Genomic DNA, 27,458 nt, shown 5'->3' on the forward strand with positions numbered 1-27,458 from the left:
TCTATAGCAGAATTTGTTGTTATATATAGCATGCTTTATAATATGGTATGAATATTTTTCTTAACAAATCATATAAAAACATGGTACGTTCTGTGAAAAATTCAAGATGTACATTTTTTTCCTTGATTTGTTTTTCGTCGATCTTGTTTTCCGTACTGAGTACTAATGCTACTAATGCTAAGCGTGATCAGAGATTTTATGCCTCAGAAAATCCCGACGGCGCCGACTGGAATTGAACCCAGGCTTTTTGGGGTGAGAGGCAATCACGCTTACTACTACATCACCGGTGCCGCTAAGTTGGACACTTAAAAATTAGCAAAAATCCTTGAGCTTTTTTAAACAATTTTTTTGGATAATTATGCACAGAAAACCGTTTTTTAGACTTTTAAGGGGGGACAGCTGCAGGTGGGTTTAATTTATTTTTATTTTTTGGCATCAAAATACCTTCTAGAATGTTGTGCCAAAATGCCGATTCGATACACAAAGTCGTTACGAAGATACAGCAAGAAATATGGGACCTTGTCCGACGCTTTTAAATATAACTAAAATCTTTAAATGGGTTTTAATCAAACTCGCATTTTTTTACCTTGCGGGACAGGGATCTCGGAGACTATTTGATCATTTTTGCTGATGCTTGATGTAAAGTGAATTATCTAAAGTCTAACATAGGATTTTTCAGATATTATATTTTTTCGATATTTCACGTGCATTTGAGTAAAGAACGAAACATATCGAAAAATCAAACCTTTTTTCCAACGCCACCATGATGGTAATTTCGCGAATATCGAAAAAAAAAATCCTCTGTTAGATTGTAGATAATTTAATAAAGAGCTCCAAACACTAATTATTTCAGTGCTTACAACGCTGTCATGAAGACGACACAAACATCGCCTGCATCTGGTTGATTATAGAGCTGCCAACAGTGGATAAATTAATATTTTGGACTGAAAAGTTTAGAAAGTAAAGCTCAAATGTTGTTGAATAATATACTGAAAACCCGAAATAATTGCATTTATTCTAATGTTAAAAAAAAGAATAACAAATTTTTTTAGAGGTTTCAACAAGTCCCCCCTTAAAACCATTTTCTGAGCAAAATTTTTCAAATAAAAATTGATTTCACAAAAAAAAAAAAAAAATCAGTCCAAAAGTTGTAAATTTGAAAGTTTTTTTTTTTTATTATAGTCACTTTAACGCTCTTGGGTCATTCGTGACTTGTTCGGGGGTGAGATTTGAACTCGTGACTTTAGCGTGAGAGGTATGGATGTTAACCACTACGCTTGGGTCGCCCCCTAATTTTTAAAAGTCTAACTTGAAATTTTTGAAGAAGGTAGCATTTTTGAAAAACTTTTTAATGCAAAATTAAAAAAAATGGGAGTAATTTTAAACACTTTTTTGTATTTTTTTTTCAAAATTACTCGATGTTTTTCACCGTGTATATTATTTCTGAAATTTAATTATTTTTTTCCTAAAATTTTGAGTCCGACGTCATTTTGACTGGAAGTAAAGTTTTTGATCTATGATTTGTTGGACAATCTTGAGAACGATATTTTGAACTTTTTTGAACGATATTTTTTTTTGAATTTTTTGAACGATATTTTGATATTTTGAACTTCAAAAGCTACACAGTTAATAAATTTCAAGTTGGATTGTTCAATAGCTTTTATCAGTCAAAGAACAGCTCACGATAAAAAGAAGGAATCAGCATCAAGAGAGGGGCAGTCCATATACCACGTGGACAGTTTAGAGTAAAACATCTAAAAAACTGCCCACGTGAAATTTAGACAGCCTCAGAAATATAACTTTTGAGCATTTTTTGTTAGAGTTTTGTGAAAAAGATTTGATCTGTGAAAGAACAACTCATAGTATAAAGAAGTAGTAAGCTCCAGGAGAAAAATGATGTGTGAGCATTTCAAATAAATTTTTCTTAAAATAAATATCTGTCAAAGAACAGCTCATGGTAATTTGAGAGCATTTCAATTGAATAAAGAAAAATAACTGTCAAAGAAGGAGTCAACACCCAGAGAAAAATAATTTGTTATTATTTCAATCGAACTACAAAAAATCCGTCAAAGAACCGCTCATGATATAAAGAAATAGTAAACTCCTAGCGAGCAATAATTTGTGAGTAGTCCAATTGAATTAAAAAAAATCTGTCAAAGAACAGCTCCTTCAACTCCAAGATAAAAATAATTTGTGAGTGTTGTCACGCCGAAGTAGAAATTGGGAAACACATTTCTTTTAGCAATTCCTTTCATCCTGCCTTTATTTTCAGCAGTAATGCTTATAAAAAAAGTATATTTTCTGTTAGTTAACTAAACATTAATGCGCACAATTCTGGTCAACCTATTCACCTTATCAACTTCTAGTGGACAAATGTGCTCGTGGTATATATTTCGATTTTAAGAGGGTAAGCATTAATAGATAGTTCAATATTTAATCGATTAGGATAACCAATTTTCTGTGTTTGTCGTAAGTTTCAGTCTGTAATTCATATTTGTAATAATAGTCTGTATTTCATAATTTATAATGCACCAACAAGTCAATTGCATTAGAAGATTTTTCACTGATGGATCAGACATTGATGGATCCACTTAATTCTGTATCTTCAATGAATACTCAACGGCCTTTCGGAAACTTCAGGAACCTTGTTCCGTTTATGTTGCTGAGCTAGCAGCAATCAACTTCGCATTGGGGATGATTTCCGACATGCCCACAGACCATTACTTCATCTTCTCGGATAGTCTCAGTTCGATTGAGGCTATTCGGTCGATGAAAGAAGGTAGGCACTCATCTTATTTCCTTTCAAAGGTAAGGGAGCAGATGAGTTTGCTGGTCGAAATATCATATATGATTACCTTTGTGTGGGTCCCCTCACATTGCTCAATCCCAGGCAATGAGAAGGCCGACTCTCTCGCTAAGGTGGGCGCACAACAAGGCGACATTTATGATAGAAGAATTTCACATGATGAATTTTTCCCATTAGTACGTCAGAGTTCTCTTTTAAGTTGGCAAAACGATTGGACAAGTAATTCTCTTGGGCGGTGGTTACATTCCATTATTCCAAATGTTTCTTCGAGAGCGTGGTTCAAAGGTCTGCATGTAAGTCGGGGCTTCATTCGCGTGATGTCAAGACTTATGTCCAACCACTACTAGCTAGACACACATCTCAATAGAATAAACCTCGTTGACAGTGATATATGTAGGTGCAGAACCGGTTATGATGACATCGATCACGCAGTTTGGTATTGACCGGGTAATGACGCCACCAGAGCCCGACTGTTGGATACCCTAGTGGCCCGAGGTAGACAACCCTTCCGTTAAGTAAGAGATGTATTGGGAACCCGTGATCTTCCCTACATGCAGGCGATCTACGAATTCCTTTGTTTGTCTGATGTTTGAGTTTGATGTAACCATCCCCTCCTTTCCAAACAACTTCCAGCCATTGTGTCCCAGTCTCTTAATATCCTCCTGTTTCTGTGCTACTTGTCCCTGCCCAGCCAGGATTTGGTCAACCGTCCGAGAGTAGTATCTGAAGGAGGCTTCAGAAACCAGTTGCCTACCTAGCTCCTTCCAATCGAAATTGTTACCCATTAACCTCGAGCCCACAACGAGTAATTGGTACCCAATACTATCCTAGAACTACCGCTGTTTAAAATGTAAATTCATTACTGATTTTTGGCTCCGCAAAGTGTCACACACGACTGAGCCTAGTAAATAAACGAACTAGTAAAAAAATATAATAGCCAAACTGAGCATTTCAATTAAATTTTTGAAAATATTTTATCTATCAAAGAACAGCTCATGAAATAAAGAAGGTGTCAACTCCAAGAGATAAATAATTTATGAGTATTTCAATTGAATTTATCAAAAATATTTTATCAGACAACAGCTAATTATTTAAAGAAGGAGTCGGTTCCGAAAAAAAAAGATTTGTGAACATTTTAATTGAGTTTAAAAAAAAGCTTATAGTCAAAGAACAGCTCATGATATACAAAAAAGTCAACTCAATGAGAGAAATAATTTATGATCATTTAGGGGAAATGGCTCTAATGTTGGCCTATGGATCTAAGATTGGGCTTATCGCTAAAAATCGGCTATTTATCAATTTTATCTAGATGAACGCGTCATTGGAATGGTACTAATGGATATTTTTGGTCGCTATTGAAAATTTAGTCGATTGCTGACAGGGTCCTAATAAGGGGCATTTAGGCCGACATTACATCCATTCCCACTAAATTGCATATTTTTTACTAATTTAACTTTCAAATAGCAGCTCATTATATAATAAAGAAGTCATCTCCAAGAAATTTTTCAAACTATTTTATTTGTCAAAGAACAGCTGAAAGAGCCGTGTGGAGCAGGGGGTTGTGATCCCCAATAAAAACTTGAACCACCCTATAATGAAGGGTTGTCACAAATACTACAACTCTTCCTCCTAAATCACACGCACCTAATCCCTCGCCGCTTGATCAAATGAGACATGATGATGATTATGAAGATGACGGTAAGATTCCTATCGGAAAGTCTGCTTACGATGTTCCCTCTTTTCATATATATCTCCACCGTGGTTCAAGTCCGACAAGTTGTAATATCCTACATCATTTTTGATATGTTTGATGATTTGTCGGCATTGCGGCGCTCTGGTCAGCTATTGGCCCATTCAACATGGGAAACTCTTCTCCCGTCGTCGCCGTCGGCGCACATTCCACAGCCGCCAGTCGTCGTCGTCGTCGTCGGCACATGAGTTTCCTTTTCTTGTAGACAAAGATCGACGATTGTGACGCCGCGACCGGCGGTGGAATGTAGATTTGACAATACATATTTTTGAAGACTCAGCTTGTGCTCTGCCGAGAACATGTTTCTCTTCGCTCTGTGTGTGATGCACGATGGTGATTCATCGTGGCCAGTTTGTTTTCATCCCAGCACATTCGTCAACATATTGTCGTGTAGAAGACTGCGCTGAAATGTCTTACAACCAGGAAGATTTTACTTTCGCGTGAAAAAAAGTATCGGAAAACCGGTGCTGGTAGCATTTTTCTCCGTCAATTTGCTTTAAATCAGTCCTTCTAAACACCATATTAGTAGTTTAGAACGCGTGAATTCGTTCGTCCGGACAGAATTCAGCACAGAGCAATAATGGAATGTGAAGAATTTGATTTTGAAGCGCGCGCGACACTCGCAGGAAGAGAAAGAAGCATCGCATCTCAGTCGCGAAAGAAACCAGCCTCAGAAACAACTGGGAACATGAATGATGATAACACCGGGGGAAAAAAATGTCGCTTCAGATCACATGCTGCTGCTGCTGCTGGTGGACAGAATGTGAATTCCTGACGTTTGCGCGTTTGGCCTTGCCTCCGCGCTGCGCTGGTCAGGGCCAGGTTTGGACTGGAATGCCAAGCGATGCAATGTGCTGAAACTTTACCAACCAACACTGGTAGCAGTGCTTTGATACCAATCCGCAAAATATGATGAGTGATGGTTTTCGTCAGTTTTATAGCTTCTGTCAGTTTTGATAATGATTTGATTTGATGGGAAGCGTTGAAATGCATTTGGCTCGTATGGAGGGATGGAATCAGGGGAAGATTGTTTAACGAAGAAAAATGCAAGTTTAAGGAATGTCTTTCATCGGGTGGGTTGGGTTATGAATCAGAATCCTATTCGAGATCCGATTGAATTCCTATCGGTATTTGGTTCGGAGTACTTGAAAATAAAACGTAAGAACAATTCACACAGCCATCAACCATGGGTCGCAGTGATTAGCAATTATAGTAGAGAGTTTTTCGTCTTGTCAATCGTCAATATTAAGGGTAAGTGCACTATTTGTCATCTCTCGGTTCTAATGTGGTTTGTTCCTATGGGATTCCTATTTATTTTCTTTCGATTAGAAAAGCTACCAAGACACCGATCTCAGTACAGAACTGGTCAAACAACTCAACTTGCTGCTAAAATTACTGCCATTAGTTGACTAAATACTCAAAATTACTCGAAACAATGTTTTTAGAATATGGGTGGATAATGTCTTTGAAAATTTTCAGCAATTTATACTATGTTTTTATACAATTATGAGAGGTCTGGTACTGATTGACACATTTATGACACAGGTATGAGTGGCCTTAGTTACCTTTGCATTTTCACGTCTGTTGAGGGACTTGACGGAATCTTCATGATTCCGATTTTTGAACAATAATAAAATTATAGATTTGATTAATCAGTGGCTTTAAATTTCTATTTCGACAAATCGGGTTAGAAAACAGTTTAAGATCTTGGAGAAATTTTAAAGATTCGGATATTCTAAAATTGCTGGCGAACCAGAAGAAATAAAATATTCATAATCTAACATAAGACTTGTTTTTTCATCTCGGATTTTTTTTATGAATTTGGATTAGAGAAAAAAAAAGTAAGATGCTGGATTTAGATTAATTTGGGGCTGGGAAAAACTATACAAAGAATATTACGCAGATTTTTTATGATAGAAAATAAACACTGTTTCAAACTACCCGACGACACTTAGAAGGTCTTGACAAATTTGCTCAGTTCAATTTAAAACTATTAAACATTTATCAGTCCAAGACCTAGTTCAAGTAAATGGCTTTCAAGATCTGCATATTTATAAATTGTTTTTTTTTTAAGCTTCGGTTTCTGAAAATGCTTTTCTGTTTGCGATTTGTTTTTGTCCGACCCGGATCCCATTATCATACATTTGACTGATCCGATACCATCATTTACTTTACACTGCGTGGGACAGGCCCATGGTAGTAGTTAGCATTAATGCCTCTTATGCTGAAGGTTGTGAAATCAAATGGGGCTGAAGCCACCCCCCCCCCCCCAAAATTATTATAATCATGTGAAAAAAAATCTGACCCAAGATAATAGATATCCATTACCTGGGTAAGGTTTTTTTTTTATTTTTCATATTATATTAAAATAATTTATGGACGACGCTTCAGGCCTATAGCCCCCTCTAAAATGAGACTCGGGCTGTACTTATATAGTGTGCATGAACAATTTATGTTTGCAGCGATTCTGTTAAAGATCATGGGACCATCGAGTTTTTATGAAAGATCAGCCTCGTTTCACTTCCGTAGGAACTAGAGTGTAGACCCAATTTGTAGCCTTCTAAACACAATCCGCACTGTACCCCTCTTTTTCAAGCAGGATTTCATACAAAATAGAATGTTTCTACAACAAATGACTTCTTAAATTATTTACCTTTCCATATGTACCATTGGATTTAATAAAGAGTCACACATTGTTTCTATTTAGATTTTAACTCTTTAATTGTTCAAAATTCAAAATAAATTACTTTTTGTTTTAACCCAGGTGCTCAAGCCACCTAGTAACTTATCTGCTGTACTTTTTATGATATAAATCTAAGTGATTTTACATTGTTCCTGCCTTAGAATTTCAGTATTTTAAACAGGTCTTCTAAACCTGCATGTCAGTATAACAATTCACATCAAAACTAAAAAATAAAACTATATCTTATCTATGTATAAAGGTAATTAATCGTTGCAATTGAAGATTGCAACGATTTTTCCCTAAAATTATTAATTATTTTGTTGGACATTTCTAGATAGAGCTGGAATTAGGGCATAACAGCTTTTGTAAACAATGGCTTCTCTCGATGATTTTTCGAAAGACATGGCTCTTCCTGGCAAATCAACATTACCATCGAATAGGGGAAGACTTCCCCTACCCGATGGATAAGTTGATTTGTGTAGGGGTGCCTTGAGTTGCTAGAAATCGACGAGAGAATTCATTGTTTACAAAAGCTGTTACGCCCTAATTAAAGCTCTATCTAGATTTGTTCTAAAGTCTCAACATTCAAAATTCTATGTACTTCGGTAGAACTGTACCAGGGAGGCAATTTCAAAATCATCTTCAGAACTTTGTTCTTAATCTTTCCTGGTAGTGCAAGATCTAGACCATATTGGCACAGTATAAAGCAGGACCGGTCTAAAAACGTATTTAAATATTAGAAGTTTATTCTTCAGGCAAAGTATGCATTTTCTGTTTATAAAAGGATACAAACATCTTATATATTTATTACATCAATGTGATCTTTCAACACAAACACTTTCAATAGGATTACAATCTAAATATGTGGACCTCATATCGGCGCTTAATCATGCGAACAGTAAAATACAGGTTTTTAAGGAGAGACGAGCTGACGCTGAAGAAAAATTTTTAATGCTGCATATGTCTGTTTACGAATGCGCAGTTACGACTACATCCACGTGCATCCAAGCAAACAATACGTGCAAATCAATCAGTAGAAACACCAGAGGAATGCTATCGAAGAGCAGTTTTCATTCCATGACTCGATGGATTGATCCAAAACATGATGGGACGTTTCACAAAAAATGATGACATCCTTCCGGTGTTCCAAATATTGTTGCCTGGTTTTACAGATATTGGAGAGTCATCCCAACTTGACAAACTTAACTGTTATCTCTGTGATTTCACCAGCGTGGTTGCCAGAGTTGCGACCTATCCCAATCACGATCGCCAAACAGTTGATGGTAATAACGCTTTGTACATTCCTATCAATGTGCTCGTCGAAGCTGACCATCCATCAAGTTGACGAAAGAAGTAAAAAGCAACCGGTGAATGTCGTCTTCTGTTGTGATCCATCACCGATCTGGTCATTCCCGACAATCACGACACTCAGCTGTGCTCGTTTTGAAGCAGTTGCTGCTTTGTTTGCTTATTTGAGTGTGTTGGTGAGTGAGCCCAACAGCTTCCGTTTCAAGTTGCCTGCTTTGTTTGTAACTCACACAGTCGCACCTGCCGAGACGAACTTGGAATGCGCAGGCATTGTTTTCATTTTCTTCTGTCGCTTCGCTTTTTCTCATCATCGTTCTGCAGAAGTATTCACTGTTTTCGTTGTGCTTTATATCATCAGCAGCGAGTGTAACGTTTTGCTTGTGAGCAGCGACCATTACTGGTGATTGTTGTTTGCCATAGCTCTAACTCTCAGAGCGTGACAAAACTATCTGTCAGCGATAGTCGGTTGATGCGAAGACGAGTGTCACGCGAGTGTCATGATATTTTGCATCACTGGCTGGTTGCAGGTAAAGGTGGAATACGAGCTCTGGTGCCGGACATCCATAAATATTAACAAGAATTTTAAGGCATTTGGGCTGCTTGATAAATGTGACTCGACGTATTTTCCAACTATCAATGTTTTGTTGAAGATTTTGTTGACACTACCGGTCACTACAGCGAGTGTGGAAAGATCTTTCTCCACACTGAAACGAATTAAAACTAATGGGAAACCAGCGACTTTCGGGCTTGGCTATAATATCAACTGTATAACAGTTTAACTGCTTAGAGTAAAGCTAGAAGATAACTTTTGTAATAACCAGGTATAATGTCCAGGATATGGCTCTACGTTGTGTTTAATTTATTGTTCAGATTTTTGGACAGCAGTTTGGAGATCAGCAACTGATTCAAATGAAGTAAAAGAATACATTTCTCATTCACTATTTATTATCCGAAGTCAAATTCAAACTTAATCTAATTGCATTAAATAATTGCACTTATACAGCTAACTAGAACAATTCAAAATATCACAGAATAACGATCAATTCAAAAACAAAACAAAAATACAGTGATGCTAAAACAAAAACTTAAACATACAGAATGATGAAGGCAACAATATTCCCTGTTCGTGTTTCGTGTGGATCACATTGCTACCACTGCATCGAGGGATGTTTGTTATTTACCGCCTTCATAAATTTAAATGAATTAGGATCCGGTGCCGGTGATTTTACGATTTAACGCCATTAAAATCTTAAAATAATTATGTTTTAAAAAATATGTAACAAATTTTTGTCTTTCTTAACAGAATGCAAATCTTGATCATCATTACCAACAGAAAACAATTAAAACTGCAAATATTTTCTTGAATTTCATACATTTGCTTAACTTTTCTCATAACTGCGTATTAAAGAGTTTGAAAAATTATTATTATTGGTTCATTAAAAATTCCGATCAAATATTAAAACGAATTAAAAAAAAAAAAAAAAAATATGACACATGATTTTGAACGATTCTGGTTAGGTAAAATAACTGCGGGTAAAAACAGTGTATCAATCGATGTTCAGTTAGGCGCACATTTTATAAATCATTGAAGTTTTTATGTCATAAAATTAGCTCCCCCCGAAACCAAATGCTGGCTACGGGCCTGGGTCTTGTACTAAAGTGACTGTAATAAACAAACCTTTCGAGGTCAAACAAAATCAAATTACAAGAATTTTCATAAGTCTAATTTCAAGCGCAAAATTTATTTTGAAGGAATTAAAAAAATCAAAATCGGAACGAAAAAAAAAAAAAGATTAGCTGGTTTGTGATTTTGAAAATTTGGAAAATGAGGAATTTATGAAACCAATTCTATGAGTGCGATTATAATGATATTCCGCAGGCATTGATATATTATATTACAAAGGATCTTTTTAACTTTTCGCTGTCCGAGATTTCGATTTTGGGAAATATTTTGTTTTTACGATCAAGAAAAATTCTGGAATCTTGAATATTTTTATAGATTCAGATCAAATAATCCGGGGTTAAAAATAGCCTTTAAATCCACGCCAAATGACCAATCGATCAGTCGTGACCTTCACAGATTTGCATGCCACTTTGCATAATTGCTTGTTATGGGTAATCATTAACATTTGATCGAAAATTTGGTCATATTACATCTTTAGTGTTTTTCAATAGTTAAAATTTTAAATGACCATTACGCGTAAGAAATCCCTAAAATCGACAAATTTTATATTTTATATTTAAATTAGAATAACTGAACAAAGTATGTGTAAGTTCGTAATACAGTTGCCAACTTTTGGAATTTTCACTGATTTTTAAACTCTTAACGAGCAGTTCCATAGTTAAAAAAGTACCAAACAGTGGAGGCCTGGATAAGTGTGCATAACTGCATAATGCATTAAATGCTTTTGCCAGATAAGTACAATACTTCGACTTCCCAAAGAAGATTAATCCAACTCCAATGGGAATCTGATTGATTGATGAACTATAACTGATACGTATTTCGTTTACAACTTGAAAACATCTTCAGTTAAGTCTAGTGCTTTTCAGACTTAAAGAAAAAGCATAGCACATTATAAGGAATAGAAGTAATGTTTTTACTTTAAGTCTGTTACTAGACACTGAAAAAGTTTGCAAGAAGTAAACGAAATATAGTGTAGTGCGAAATTGAGCGTACACCTTATTTGTACATTTTTTAAACATTCTGAATAGATATATTTTTTTAAATCTTGGCCGGTGGTTAAACAGATGTTTATAATGAAGAGGTTTGAGTGTGTTGGTTTATTTCCTTTTAATTTCGTTATAATTGCTTAGCTTATCTCTTCTAGGTATCTACGTCAAAATTTATTGAAATTTCGTAAAGATACGGGAATTTGAATTTGGGTTCAAATTTATCCCAGAGTACAGACAACATAAGTTTTTCAATAATTTTTTCAAAGAAATATTTGTGCAAGTGTTTTGGAGCAGATTTGATCTAGTGTTTCAGGTTTGTAGTGGACTCACCTAGTGATGAAAGAAATGAGTAAATTTAATATAAACATAAAAAAGTTTCAGTCTCTCAAAGTGGCCTGGTGTTGACTCCAAGGTACCGACAAAGGGTTAAGAAAGATCTCCGAGAAGTTTCTTCAGAAAGAAGTTCTTCTGTTTTTGTATGCGTATTATGACTTTCTCTAGAAGTTACTTTGACCCCCTGAAGCTTCTTCCGACTTCTTTTGAAAGTTACTTTCAGCATACACCGGAAGATTTCTTTCATATATCCCTCGAAAGATTCTTCCGAATTTTCCAAAGGAATCTTTTTCATCTTTGGAAGTATCTTTCAAATAGTTTTCCAGGTTCATGTTGAAGTTTCTTATGGCTTAAACCAACCATAAGTAATAAGTAATTTTCCCAGATATTTCAATTTATCTTCCTACGAATGGTTCTTGCTATTTTCCGCGGAATTTTCATCTAACTTCCCTATTTCTTCTGTTTTTCCCCGGTAGCTTCTTCTGGCGTCCCTAGATTTTTTTTGGTGTCTCGTGAGTATCTTTTTATTTCCCCTGGAATTTTCATCCGACTTCTTCTAGAAACTTTAAATGTTTAAAAGAAATGTAAATTTCAAATATTTTGTGGTTTGGTCTTTTTTTTATTTTACAGTGAAAATGTGTGCTTAGCGTGCCTTGTGTAAAAAATAACTGTTTCCGGGGAAAAATATTCAAATTCCCGGGAACCGGTGTAGGAACTTCATTTCCTCCTGGGGATAATAGGTCCATTTCCACAATAAATTTAACTTTCGGCATCAAGATATCTTATAAAATGCTATCGACTGCAGCACTAGATCACCGAAACTTATCCAACTGTGCAGTCACCAAGCCATCAAATGAGCCGTTCATACAACGTTTCGGTATGCATTACATCATTTTCAGATAATTCTATAAGCGAGTCATTGGCAGGCATGGAAAATCATTTGCATTCATTTCGTGCATTCATTTACATTCATTTGCCCTTAACTTTTTTCATCAACAGAATTTCACAAAATGATGTATAGAGCGTTTGTAGGTTTTGTTAATAGATACAACTTTTGTTAACAACTCAAATCCGTATCTCTTATGTATGACGAACCAGAGCGAACTGAAGCCACTACTGTTTTTCAGTGAATGTATTTTACATTCACTGAAAAACAGTAACAAATTCTGCCCGCTCTAATTCGTGATGAGTGATACAGATTTGCGTTATGGTCAAAAGTTGTAGCTAATAATAAAACCTACTAAAGTTCAATATGTATATGATTTTGAGGATTGTTGTTGATAGAAAAAGTTAGAGGCAAATGAATGTAAATGATTGCATGAAATGAATGTAAATGATTTTCCATGCCTGGTCATTGGTAAGTGAAAATTTTCAAAAGCCACATAAAATTATCATGTACTAGCTGAGTGTGCCCGGCCTTGCTCGGGATTCAATATTAGCTTGAGTTTATGTGCCAATTAAATAAAAAAGTATTCTATATTGTACGTAGCCCCCTCTTATCTAAGGGGCTACTCCTTATGACCTCCACATGCCAAATTTGGTTCCATTTACTTGATTAGTTCTAGAGTTATGCAGAAATTTATGTTTCTTTTGTATGGGAACTCCCCTTTACAGAAGGGGGAGGGGTCTTGAACCATCATAAGAACCTTTCCCTGCCCCAAAAACCCATGCATACAAATTTTCACGCCGATCGGTTCAGTAGTTTCCGAGTCTATAAGGGTCAGACAGACAGAAATTCATTTATATATATATAGGTAGATAGACAGATTTTGATATCGGAGGATTCTGTTCAATACGAATAAACTTTCTGGACTTCTAAAAATGAACCACTCATGTATCATGTGATAATCGCTACATACCTGCCATCGTAGGATAACTAGAATACGCCGCGGCACTTTCCAGCGCATGTGCCGCCTGCTGCTCGTGGTGTAACCTATTCGGGACGGAGTTGGAGAGTTTGCATGAATTTTCCATGTTACCTAATTTACACATTCAGCAGTCATTACCTGGACGTGTGTCCGTACTGCTGGGGTAACCTCAGTAAGCTGCCGTACTGCGCCATGTTGTGATGGTAGGCGTGCGCGTGGGCTGCATGTGCGTGGGCAGCGTGGGCATACGAACCGTAATGGGCCGCATGCCACGGGTCCGTCGAATAGCCTCCGTCGGTCGAGTAGAGGTCGGAAACCTATGAAAAAGAAAATACTTTTCCAACCAAACAAAAAATAGGATTGGTTTAGTCCAAACTACTACTGACCTGATGGTGCGTAGGTGGGGTAGGATGCACGTAGTTGCTATTCCAGAAGGAGGGAGGAAAGTTTCTACTCGACATGGAACTGTAACCTTCTGAAACGAGAGAAACGGAGAAATATGTAAAACGACAGTCATTCGCTTGTTCGGTCGGTTAATGCGGATGGGATCTGACAACTTTTCCACTTTTGATCAGCAACGTGAACCCGAACGAAAGCCGATCATCGGGACAGTGAGTGACATTTTCCAAAAATTTTGTACCCAAACCCCCATTATGTTACCGTTTTTATGTAATCTGTTCCGCTGAAGAAAATGCAGCATAAGTCACGAAATGAAGACAACAGAAAAACAGCAAACCGGCGATCTGTAGTTTCATTTCGTCTGAACCCCCTTTACCCGTCTTTACGGTTTGGTGAAGATTTGTTCCAACCAGCTTCCAGCTGAAAAACCAAAAAAACACCACAAATGCAATAACAATAACATTTAATCGATTTCGGCTTGAGTTGAAAGTGTGCAACTGCGAGAAATCGGGAGCGACTTCAGGTCTACACAGGTATGGGCACTAAGGACTGAGGCGGGTTGATTTCGGGAAAAAGCAGGCTCCTGCTACAAGCCGAAGACGAAAGTAAAACAAAATTCCGACGGAAACAGAAACACAGAGAAATAGAGACTGGCGGCGGGAAAACCTTCCGAGAGCGCGCACGGATTGAAATTGTACGCAAAAAAGGCAGGTGGGGAGCTGGAGGCTTAGTGGGCATATGCACGGTAACATGCCCCGTCGTCGTTGTCGTTGGTCGGTCCCAATAGGTACAAAATTCACGGGAAGGGATTTTGGAGTTCGTAGGATAAAGGTAAAGTTCACCGAGAGCGGCACAGATCAAAGGGGTTGTGTTGCAATTTGGTTGGAATCATGGCGGCTGTTGTCGTGAAAACAGAAGGTGACCGCTTGGTGGGTAGAGTTCGGTGCGGGTATACTGATTTGAACGCACTTTTGCTTAGATGGTGATATAAGGCTCTCTGGGAAACGCGTCCTGTCCGTGCAGCTGCTAGGAAGTTAAAGTTTTGGGTAATTTTTAAGATCCGTTTAACCTTAGTTGGATGGTAAAATTCATAAGGCCTGCGTTCCAAGCTTTATAAATACTCTTAATAAAATCCGTTCCCATATTCGTGAACCAGAACCGTGAACTATAGTTTACGGTATAAATTTCCTTCTACGCACGGACCGGCTCTGGTTCACGAATATGAGAACGCATTATTTTCCTAGTAATAACTGTTGAAATGAATTGTCAATGTTGCTAACTACCGCCTCAAAAAAAAAATTGAATTTGAAGGTTGTGAATAAGAACAGGGTTACTTCCACTCACTTGCTATAAAAAAAATGTTTTTCGGAATTATGAAATCATGAAATAGTATAATGCTAATTAGCTCTTGTAAGTTACAAGAAGAGGTCATGAAGTATATGTTTCACACATAAAATCTGTCAATATTGCTTTTAGTGCGTCACAATCAGCGATTTTACGACTCGTGAGCGCTCACTCTGAGTGAACGCTCACGAATCGTAAGATCGCTGATTGTGACGCTCTGAAAGCGAAATTGACAGGTTTTATGAGTCAAACATATACTTTACACCCTCTTCTTGTAACTTACAAGTGCTAATTAGCATTATACTATTTCATGATTTCATAATTCCGAAAAACATTTTTTTATAGCAAGTGAGTGGAAGTAACCCTGAATAAGAATAACCCCGTTAATCACACTTTATTTGATATTCAAAACTTAAAATGGAGTACGTTAAAACTGGGGATTTAATTGATCATGCAGGTTTTTATGCAATTCAATAATCAGAAGTTAGCCTTTGTACTTGATTTGTGTTTGCTGAACACGAATCATGTGTTTAAATTTCTGCAAAAATTGAAAGTCAGAGCACCCTTTCGAGTTGGCTAACCGATTTGGACACTGGATGTCTTGGACGGTAGTTACATTCAATTATTCCTAATTTTCTTCGAGAGGGTGGTTTAAGGTGATTCTTTGTAGAGTCCACAAATGGCCGCCACGTAGGCTTAAACATGCTCTTCCAATTCGAATTTTCATTCACACAAATCTCGGCAATTAATGCCCCATTACACATGCAATTTGCTACTTCATATATGCTGCAGTACAGCAAACGTGGAGTAACAGTTTCATTGTGGTAGAAGCTGATATTTGTGCACTTAAAGTTTCGAAGTGGAAACGAGAATAACGATCACACAGTGAAACATCTTGAAGACTTGGGATTAAGTCGTGACTTAATTCGTGTGATTCGTGTCTTATGTCCAAACAATAATCGCTAGATGCGCAACTCTATAGAATAAACCTCGTAGACAGTAGCATATGTCGGTGTACAAACGGTTACGATGACATCGATCACGTAGTTTAGCAATCGTCGCTCACCATGCTCAGTCGAACTCTAGACGAAGTTGAATCTAGAAACGTACTACTGTTCATATACTGGCGACAACACTCTTTCAAGACAACGAAACCCCACCCCAAGCTCCTCCCCTGATTCTATCCTTGAAAAATGTACCCCTATAACCTCGGGTAATCCGCAATTATTCGGCCTAAATCCTACTATACATAGACATAAATGAATTTTGTTCCAAACAATGAACAATTATAGGAAACGTTTCAAAAGTTCTGTTGAAAACTACTTAATGAAATATTGAACAAATTATCTTAAGGGGGTATTCCCAATCTTTTGCCTTTTTTCGGCCTGTTTTTCAATTAATTTTTTTTCAAGGAAAATGAATAGTAATGCGCCTAACTCTTTGGGATTCTTGTTTATTGAACATTAAAGTTTACAAATAAATTTTTTTCGACTTAAAAAAAGACATTATTGACGTCACAAAATGGCGGCAAACAGACCCCTGTTCGCCGCAAACGCCTGGACGGGCGAAGACTTTTCTCTGGAACGGCTTCATCTGAAACAGATTTCGTGATGAAATTAATAATCTGATAAGATTCTCTGGAGCTTCTCCCGTTGGCAGCAAAAAATCTTGAAAATTAACAAAATGGCGGCCATATGAAAAAACAGGCGATTTTTAGCCCGCTTTTTTGCAGCTTTAAGGTGCTTCAAACAATGTTAAATGTTAATATTTTTGGCTGAAAGTGGGAGAAGCTCCAAAGAATTTAATAAGGAACAAAATGCGCAAAGATTCAAGTCAATATCTCTTATAGTTTCTGAGAAAAATCTTCGCCCGATAAAAAAAATGTGGTTTCGAGAAAAACGCGTTTAAAGTTTTGACTTTAGTTAAAACCATTTGGGGGTTCTTACCATTAGTCAGCTATGCCTGGACACCGAATTCGCTGATCGGAAAACGGCTTGGGGGGATGAAAGTATATAGTCTAAAGTACAAAAAAACGTGAAAAAAAAAAAATTTGATTTTTTGAAAAAAAAGATCGGGAATACCCCCTTAATGGATCAATAATACGTTAAGCAATAAACATCAAAATGGATAGTTGAGATACGAAAATTAAGCGGTGTGGTGGTTAACTACACCTCAATGATCAATTTCACCTCGTTTTACGGTACCTTGAATTCTATTTTGCGTGCTAAATTTACGTACTAAAGAGAATGGCGCTGGAGTGAAAGGTCACGTACAATCCATCAGGGTCTGATCCGTTGCGGTAAATCTGACAGTTAGACAATAGATGTAGCTGTCACTTTGTCGCAACGAATCAGATCCGAGTGCATTGTTCGCGGCACTTATGAAATAAACTCCAAACCCAGCAACAGTCGGGAACAGCGTTCCCAGATCATTTTCAGAAAAATCTGAACTAGGTAAAATAAAAAATCTGGAAAAATCTGGAATGCTTCAAAAAATCCTCATTTTAACATAATGCTATTGAAATCAAAGTGATGTGACAATCTTCCGTAAAAATAGGTCAGGATGATCATCTGGAATTTATTTAAAGATTTTATTCGTTCTAAACAATTCTATTATTACTCTGAGGTTGATCAGATTTACAATGTAATTCTTGACATCATACAACACACAACGCAGACCAGGCAGGCAATTATTTTGAAGCAAAATTCACCGGGATGAAGTGGGAATCAAAGCCTATAACTCCTATTCGCATGACCATTATGCCAAAGAATACTTTTGTTATATTTCTAAAATGAAAATCTGATAGCTTCATTTTTGAAGTCCTACACGCAAACCAAAAATCTATTACAATAAATGTTAGTTCCGTTTCCTATTTATCATCCTCTGTTCATGAACATCGCAACGAATGTTAGGAGTTGACCATGCAAGCGATGTAATGGTTTTTTGTCTTTTTTTTATTTCGTGTTAACGTGGATATTTCGACTATACCAGTAAGATTGTAGAACGACGCACGTTGTAGAACATTGTAGAACGACGCACACACTTGCCTCGAATGCCTCTATTACAATGAATGTTAGTTCCGTAATGGTTTTTGGTCTTTTTCATTTCGTGTTCTATCTAAGCTTTCGACTATACCAGTAAGCTTGTAGAACGACGCACATTGTAGAACATTGTAGAACGACGCACACACTTGTCTCGAATCTCTCCAGCAGAAAAAGCATACGAAGTCGAGCATTTTTATTTCGTGTTCCATCTACGCTTTCGACTATACCAGTAAGCTTGTAGAACGACGCACATTGTAGAACATTGTAGAACGACGCACACACTTATCTCGAATCTCTCCAGCAGAAAAAGCATACGAAGTCGAGCATGCGAGAAAATGAGCGCTTCATGTTTGCTTTTAGGCTACCCATATTCAGAAGCATGGAAAGAGCAGTGGAGAAAGCGCAGGTCTGATAGTCGCAACGTCCGAGGTTCGAGTCCTGTCGGCAACCTTTTCTATTTTTTTCGACATAATTAATTTCACTCACTAATCACTCCACATTTTTCGGTCTCCAATTTTCTTACATCGGACCGCAGCTAGGTATATCGCATCCTCGGTTCATGCGGTCTCCACTTACATCCTCTGATGATGAATCCCACATAATTGTAAGCGAATCTTACATCCACCGGTTGGGTGTAGGATCTTGCAATGATTCTAAATTCCGGAATTTATATTTTCCCTGCGCCCCAGATCATGCATTTTTTGTTAGTCTGAATTTACTTGGAACTCTTCACAGGATATCTTCGCCTTTTTTTTTAGTTCAATTTGAATCATCCTAGAATTCCATCATATTTCTATTCTATATTCCCCTAAAATAATCTTTAAAATATCTAAACGTTTCCAGTAACATTCTAAGAGTTCGTAGCCTTACCTCTTGAAATCTCTTATACATCACTCTCCACAACTCCCTCAAATTGGCTCAATTTTGTGTATTTTTTTCTATGAAATTCTTAAAATATTCTTAACAATTTATTTGGTACACTCTTCAGAATGACCGTCATACACTCTTCAGAATGACCGTCATGAACGTCACAGAAAGGTAGATGTTGGTGGTGGGCACGGTTCATTGGATCAGAATTCACGTTGGTATGATCATGGTAATGATATAATGTTGTCCGACATTCGAAACCTCCCTTGGCCCTGGCGGTAAAGGCACAGCTACAAAGCAAGACCATGCTGTAGGTGGCTGGGTTCGATTCCCGGTCCGGTCTAGGAATTTTTCGAATTGGAAAATTTCTCGACTTCCTTAGGCATGATTATACTTGCCACACAAGAGTATGATTGTACTTGCCATACAATTATACTAATGCAAAAAATGGTACAGCATCGAAAGCTCTCAATGAATAACTGTGGAAGTGCATCTAGAATACTAAGTTGAGAGCAAGCAATAAGTTAAAATACGATAAGGAATAAGCATGAAATGCGAAGGTGTAGAAGAAGAAGAAGACATTAAGCAAATATGGTCTGCGATATGTATCATTAAGCTTGAATGGTCTCCACTAGGCCACTGAGCCCCTTATATCATTAGAAGCCTTTCGATAAAACCCACACATTTATTTTTCTTGCCAAAATGTCATCAGCCGAGTAGTTCTGCATTTTATGTTGCTGGAGCTCAGTTAAAAAAAATCGGAGGCTCAGCTAACAGATCAGGGTTTTGCGGCGATCCCCCCTATGAAATATATATTTTGCAGAGATATTAACAAATGTAAATACCGAGCTAATCGGTGGTTGGACATTTTACCAAGCTGGATTGAGTGTGCAGCGAATGACGACCCCAGCAGGAATTAATTATGTTTTTGGAACCCTAAATGTATCCGAGAATGCTATTTTTCTCGCTCAATTGTCATAAAGTTCTATCATTTACGAGTTTCTTCGTTGTCTTCCATTAACGAAAGGAGCCAGGATTCAACCAACTCAATTTAAAGATATTCTTATCAAGGAATTTTATAGCTGCTGCTGCTTATCCACCGAGTTCAGTACATCACTGCAGTATGCGTCTTTCGAAAGATGACATGAAGCTATTTAAATGAAATCAATTTGGTTCATGTGGTTGTGTTAAGAATCAATAGAGGTAGGATCCCTTTTATGGAAACGACACCCAACCGGTGGATGTAAGATTCGCTTACAATTATGTGGTATTCATCATCAGAGGATGTAAGTGGAGACCGCATGAACCGAGGATGCGATATACCTAGCTGCGGTCCGATGTAAGAAAATTGGAGACCGAAAAATGTGGAGTTGTATTAGTGAGTGAAATTAATTATGTCGAAAAAAATAGAAAAAAAAAGGTTGGTGACTGGACTCGAACCACGGACGTTGCGACTATCAGACCTGTGCTTTCTCCACTGCTCTCTCCATGCTTATGAATATGGCCAGCCTAAAAGCAAACATGAAGCGCTCATTTTCTCGCATGCTCGACTTCGTATGCTTTTTCTGCTGGAAAGATTCGAGATAAGTGTGTGCGTCGTTCTACAATGTTCTACAATGTGCGTCGATCTACAAGCTTACTGGTATAGTCGAAAGCGTAGATGCAACACGAAATAAAAATGCTCGACTTTGTATATGCTTTTTCTGCTGGAGAGATTCGAGACAAGTGTGTGCGTCGTTCTACAATGTTCTACAATGTGCGTCGTTCTACAAGCTTACTGGTATAGTCGAAAGCGTAGAAAGAACACTAAATGAAAAAGACAAAAAACCATTACATCGCCTGTAAGGTCAACTTCTAACATTCGCTGCGATGTTCATGAACAGAGGATGATAGGAAACGGAACTAACATTCATTGTAATAGATTTTTGGTTTGCGTGGAGTCTTGAATTAAACCCACGATCCTTTAATCGATAAGCGGTCGCCCCTAGGCTACTGAACCCTGAACCTACAATCCACTACGACCGTATCACCGTTCAAATGTCGTAACGATGACGGTTGTCGCACAAAATGAAACTCTGGTGAGCTCGCGTCAAACTCATCTCAAATATTTTTATTTTTTTAAATGGGTTGAGATGTTATCTATTTTGAAACAATTTGAACTGTCGAAATTTAACATTTTTTTGTGGCTGCCAGAAGGAAAGAAATGAGTACAAAGCCGATTGTATTTTTTCGAAAAATTATTTTCATATAATTATGTTCCGTTTTACCGATTCGATTTATCTCTGCGTGACCCAAAGGTCCGTTTATGAACACATTTTATAATTACGTAAGTAGTTTTTGATTTGTTTTTCAGCCTCCCATCCCTCCATTGTAAAACTTAGTTAGCTTATGGTTTCCGGAAACTGGGAAATACTGTCAAATATCCTCTCTCTACTTTAAATTGACGCTCTTGTACGAGCTTTTGCTTAGTGTTCTTTGAAGCACTTCCACAGTTATTAATTTGTATATTGTGTGGCAAGCACAATGATAATATATGCCCAGGGAAGTCGAGAATCTAACACTGCACTGCACTGGTACTTCTTTAAAGATGCGTCGTTACTGACTGAGCTAAGGGATTCCCTTAAGATGGCATATTATAGTCTTTAAAATGGATTAAGTCATAGTGGGGACGTCATAAAGCCAAAACATAGATTCTTGTATTCGAAAATGATGTGAACAACTGATGTATATTCTATAAAGTCACAGCTCATTGGACTTTTTTGGAATAAAAAAATATCACAAAATGATATACTTTTGTCCGGTACTGTATTAAAGTGTGCCCTGATATTGACAACACGGTTGGGCGCTGCACTTAAAACCCTCATAGTCCATGTAATATTTTCTTCATCTTTGGCTTTATTACGTCTCCACTGCAGCTTCACACTGGCTCTCAACTTAGTGTTCTTTGGGCACTTTCACAGTTGTTAATTGAGAGCTTTCAAAGCCTGTACCATTTTTGCAATAGTATATTCTTCTTGTTCTTATTCGCATTTCAAGCCTATTGCTTAGTGCATATCAGTTTATTGCGTGCTTTCAACTTAGTGTTCTAAATGCACTTCCTCAGTTATAAATTGAGAGCTTTCGATGCCAATACCAATGCATGAATTTGTATATTGTGTGGTAAGTACAATGATACTCTATGCCCAGGAAAGTTAAGTAAATTTCCATCCCGAAAGATTCCCTCTACCGGACCGGGAATCGAACTTACCGTGCCTTTACTGACTAGGCTATGAGGCCCCAAATTATTGTATTAGTATAGATTGTGTGGTAAATAAAATCATACTCTATGCTCGGGGAAGTCGAGACATTTATCAACCCGAAAAATTTCCTAGACCGGACCGGGGACCGGGAATCGAACCCATCCTCCCAGATTAGCTAATCTGGTTTTCAATTATTAATATTTGTAGAAAGCGTTGCTTAAATCGGCCCCTTCCTGTATTTAATTTTTGATTTGAAAGCTTATCAATATATTAAAATTTGACATTGAAGCAGTGGATAATTTATAAATTTTCAATCACAACTGCCTTTGCCGCAATTGTCGCTGATATATTCATATCCCTGGTAAATGCAAACATCCGTCAGCATGGTCATGAAAATGAATGAGCCTTTACCGACTGAGCTAAGGGACCCTAGTATATACTATTTTTCTTAGACTTTCTGGACAATTGTGAAGCTGTAGACATGATCAACTAATCTGGTTTTCAATTATTAATAGCGTTGCCTAAATCGGACCCTTGCTGTATTTAACTTAATTTTTGAAAGCTAATAAAAAATTGCCATTTTTAAAAAGTAACATTCGGACTGCCCAGCTCAGTGCGACAATTCACGCTGCTGATAATTCATCTCTCTTCAATCACAACTGCCTGATATATTTATATCCTTGATAAATGCAAACATCCGTCAGCATGGTCGTGAAAATGAATAAGCCGCACCGAAAAACGCAGAAAATGGCTGACATTTCACGATGAGTTTAACAAACATCACAACAGTGGATTTTGCGAACTCGCACTTTTCAGCTGCATTGATGCGCTGCAATGCGTTGTAGATTTTCCCAGACAAAATCACATCACTAGTACACATTTTAACTGCGCCCGTAGCACACGTAGCGCCCCGAAAAATCCCAAACCGTTTATTTATTCAACGAATTTCTCCGCTAAATTTAATGCCGCTATTAAAAAGATCAATTACGAAAGTGAAAAATTTGCGCCGCAATAAAAAAAAAGCAGTCACCATCAGCAGTGCGACCGCTTATATTTGCCCTGGTTGGTTGGAGTAGATTGCTCTTTGTGTATCACAAGTTACACTCCGTTTCACGGATCGTTCGGAAGTGGTGTGTGTCACCGTTCGCGGCGAACGGATAACGTAATTTCAAATATTTGCACTGCTCAGATGCATGAAATAGTCAAAATATCTGGGACTGATTTTTCAGCTTCCCTCCCTTGTCCCGGTGCCTATATCGACGAGCCCAGAGACCTCTGACGTGACAATGGTGCTTGAACGAGAGGATTGAGCGAATTTTTCAATGCCAGCTAATTTCATGAATGAGCTAGCGTTGTTTAAATTATCCGTGTAAACTATTTCAGGCATTTACAACACAAACACATCAATGGTGATGATAGCGTGCCGGTCATCACCATCATCATCATCATCATCAAATGACACGGTAACCGCGAAAGAATGCGGGCGAGACAGACACCTTGCGCCACTACCGGGGTTCGACCGACGGGCACACTTGAGCGGGTGTCATCATAACCATTATCACGATGTATATTACATCTCATCAGGACTTTCGGGGCAATTTGACGGAATTGTGAGCCACTTCGGACAGACAGTAGGCAGTGGTTTAAATTTTAAGCCAGTTGAACCAACGGGAAGATTAAATTAGTTTGAATTTATGGAGGTGCCTTTGAGAAAAGATGATCATCGTTGAAGTTTCTAATATGGCTACTGTAACCAAAATAGTTTGAATTATCTGAATATATTTAATGCAGTCAACCTTAGCATGATTTCATATGATTCTATCGAATGGGATTGTTTTGAGTTTAAGGATTGACTCTTCAGTATTGGAATGGATCGGAAACTTCTTATGCTATATTCATCTGATGTTTCGGTCCATTTAAATATCTCCATCAAAATGGGTAAAATGTTACCTTTCTGTGGCAGTACAGTCTAGTCTCTTTGGTTATTCTTGTCAACTGATACGCAGACTTGAATTCCGCATTTATGTTTTTGTTCGCAGGCGTTCTAAACAATTTCCATGTCCAAAGTCTGACAGATACCACAGAGCTGGTTCTCTTTTGTCGGTTCGGAAATGGACTTATTCGTGCTTCTTGTGGTCCGGAAGCTTGGCGACCACAGCTTTGATCAGCTATATGCTCAGAGAAGTCGGGTAAAATATTTTCTCGACCAGACCGGGAATAGAACCCGGCGTCTCTGGCTTAGTAATACCGTGCCTTTACTAACTAGGCTATCTGATTCTAGGCCACACGATTCCCAAAATGAACGGATTTCTCAGATTGTCCGGTTTTGGAGAACTGGACCAACATATTATGGATTTGTTCCGGACGACCTCAATGCCTACATACCTTCTCGGTGACTCTCGGAATCGATTCGGGAAGAAGTAGTGAACCAGACATCAGCTCTAGAGCATCAACTTCCAGGGCAGGCACATTATTTTTTATTTGAACGTTTTGTAGACCACCGATGATGACCTCATCATCATCTTCGGTGGCCTCGTAAGATCCGGCTAACTGCACATTTTCCTCGTTCAGCTTCAGAGCGATTTCTTTCTGCAGAGGAATTACCTTGTGTTCCGTCACCATACTTTTCCATACACCATACTGCACCTTCTTCTGCTGGATCTCTTTCGGCAGTGCCCGTAGATCTTCTTATTCTTATTTATCAGCCTGCATCTTGATCTCCAACTCTTTTCTATAAAATGCTTCTCTTTTTCCTTCTTCCTAACCAGTTGACACTAGATTTGTAAGACTCTTGGGCCTGCAGCTGACAGTCTTTACTTTAGCAGAACCATTTGTTCTGCTTCACTCTCTTCTTACTTGCTTAATTTTGTTGTTCCGACGTTCCTCGGGATTTCACCTGCAGTGCCAAATATATCGGTTCATGGATGCTTGTTTCCAGTTTCTCGAGCGTCCTACACACGGATTCCAGACAAACACATTTTTTGCGGGATTGTGGTCCGGAATTCCTACAACGTGTCCCGCCCATTGTACCATTCCAGATTTATCGACTTTCTGGATACTGGGTTCACCATAGAGTTCCCTAGTATCTTTTCCAGTTTTATCATAGTTTTAAAGCATTTTTAAAGAGCAAATTATGCCTCGCAAAATATGGCCGTAAGCACGCGTCGTTAACGAGTGCATTATTATCCACACACTTAGAAATACTTAGTCTTACACGTGACGGAATCCATCTTTGACATAAAGGATGAGACGTAAACAAACATGTCATGTAAAATTAAGTGCTCCGAGACTGAAAAGTTCGAAAGTACGTTTGATTGAGCTGAATTTCGCGTCTATTATGACTCAATTTTATGTCAAAATTGACACTCGTATATGTCAGTCTCAGAACACTTAAATTTATATCATTTTTTCTAAGTGTGCATGCCTCGTGCCCGTAGAGAAAAACAGCGTTTTTCTTTGTTTTTTCTTTATTTGTTTTCCGTCGATCATGTTTTCCGTAGTGAGTACCGATGCTACCGACGCCAAGGAGGCAGCTTCCGCTCCTGGATCCTACCACCTATCGACCCATCAACTCATGAACCGGGAACCAACGGCTTACGGTATTGAACCCAGGCCCTTTGGAGTGAGAGGCAATCATGCTTACCATTACACGTGGTATACTTATTACGGGAGTGAAGATTACCAGACCTCAAGGGCTTGTATGCACGACTTCCCCCTTGGTATTTCTATCAAATAGTTTGACCCGGAATTGGAGCCTCCCACCCGAATCTCTCCTAGCAACCCCTAAGATGTTCTACAGTGGACCGGGAATTAAACCCACCACCTCCGGTTTGGTAATACCGGGTCTTTATTGACTAGACTATCTCAGGTTCCTAGTGTTTCAGGGACTCTGAAAGTTTGTAGGAATTTTAATGTGCTGGAATCGATTTTTAAAATTTTAGGATATTTTGGAACTTTCTCCTAGAAGTGTTCGATTTACATATTTAATATTATCAGTGTAATTTAGTTGAAGGTTGCCGACAACACATGGCCATTAAATGTGATGATTAGGTGCTTATTTGGAATAATCAATCTCGGACAAGCAGCCGAAGCTGTTTATGGATGAGGTGGAACTTGATAGTGGGCTCAATAAAGTTTTTTTTAGAAATTCCACAATATTCGAAAACAGTCTCCATCAAGGATTTTAAACTATCAGTAACTGAGCCCACCTCAACAGGCGTCTGTCCATTATGAAGGTGTGTCTCAATCAGCACCTCACTGGCAATTAGAGTCTGAATATCCCGAATTCTATACCTAATCTGCATACCCTATAGCGACGGATAGAAGACCATAAGCAAAGACAACATATCAAGAAGACGGCCAACTCACACGAACGCTATGAGACAGGTACAATCGCGTCATCTGCCGCTCAAATGTAAATGTTTCAAACGAATTTAATTATTAATTTAATATGATGTATTCCCCATAAGTCAAACACCTGTTCAGGGCTGAAAAATTTAATTTCCAATGAAATAATTTACAGTCATACTTCTGTCACTATCATCGGATGAGAAAACAATGATAGAGATTGTCTTCAAAAACTCATCGATTTTTTTGTCATGATAGAACGTGACAGTGTTTTGAAAATTGCAACTACTAGCTCAGTTATTTAAATTATTGTTTCTTGTACCATGGAAAGCTTAAAATATATTCACTCTATCGATTACATAGTGTTGTTATTCTAAATTCACTTAAATCAGTTTGAAATTTTGATTGCAAAATCGTATGAAAAATATTCTCACGAGTGCTTGATCATTGGATAGGTAGGTAGGTAGTTTCGTCTCGTGATAGTGAGAGGACCTATTTTCTCATGGTAAAATTACGGTCGTGATATTTACCAGCTCTGCCCCTGTTATCTAATTTATAAATTGTTAACATTGTATAACATACTGATTTTGCGGCAATGAGTTTAAGCACACTACAACGGATTCCGTGCAGTGATCGAAGTAGTTCTTGGAGTATTGGGGGATCTTAGGGCTCCGAATGATTTTGGAGCTCCCGAACTTTATATGCTCGATATTTTCGGAACGGAGATATTTTTTTGAAACTAGTCAACTCTCGGAAAAATATCAATTCCTAAATTATTGGCAATCTTGAGCTTTTAA

The 27,458-nt window shown here is 37.8% G+C and overlaps 1 protein-coding gene across 1 annotated transcript in view; it reads right to left on the reverse strand.

Annotated features, from left to right (window-relative positions):
* The window catches only part of vg (vestigial), a 132,332-nt gene that overhangs the window by 10,760 nt on the left and 94,114 nt on the right, over positions 1-27,458 (reverse strand). The window contains exons 5-7 of the mRNA XM_065221563.1: positions 13,808-13,896; positions 13,560-13,738; positions 13,413-13,486 (exon numbers count right to left, since the gene is read on the reverse strand). Of these exons, the coding sequence (XP_065077635.1) occupies positions 13,413-13,486; positions 13,560-13,738; positions 13,808-13,896 (342 nt within the window). The remainder of the gene's footprint in view (positions 1-13,412; positions 13,487-13,559; positions 13,739-13,807; positions 13,897-27,458) is intronic.

The sequence above is a fragment of the Ochlerotatus camptorhynchus genome, unplaced genomic scaffold, assembly GCF_037179485.1.
Source record: "Ochlerotatus camptorhynchus isolate MF236.1 unplaced genomic scaffold, CSIRO-AGI_Acam_v1.1 ptg000144l, whole genome shotgun sequence".
Taxonomy (NCBI): domain Eukaryota; kingdom Metazoa; phylum Arthropoda; class Insecta; order Diptera; family Culicidae; genus Ochlerotatus; species Ochlerotatus camptorhynchus.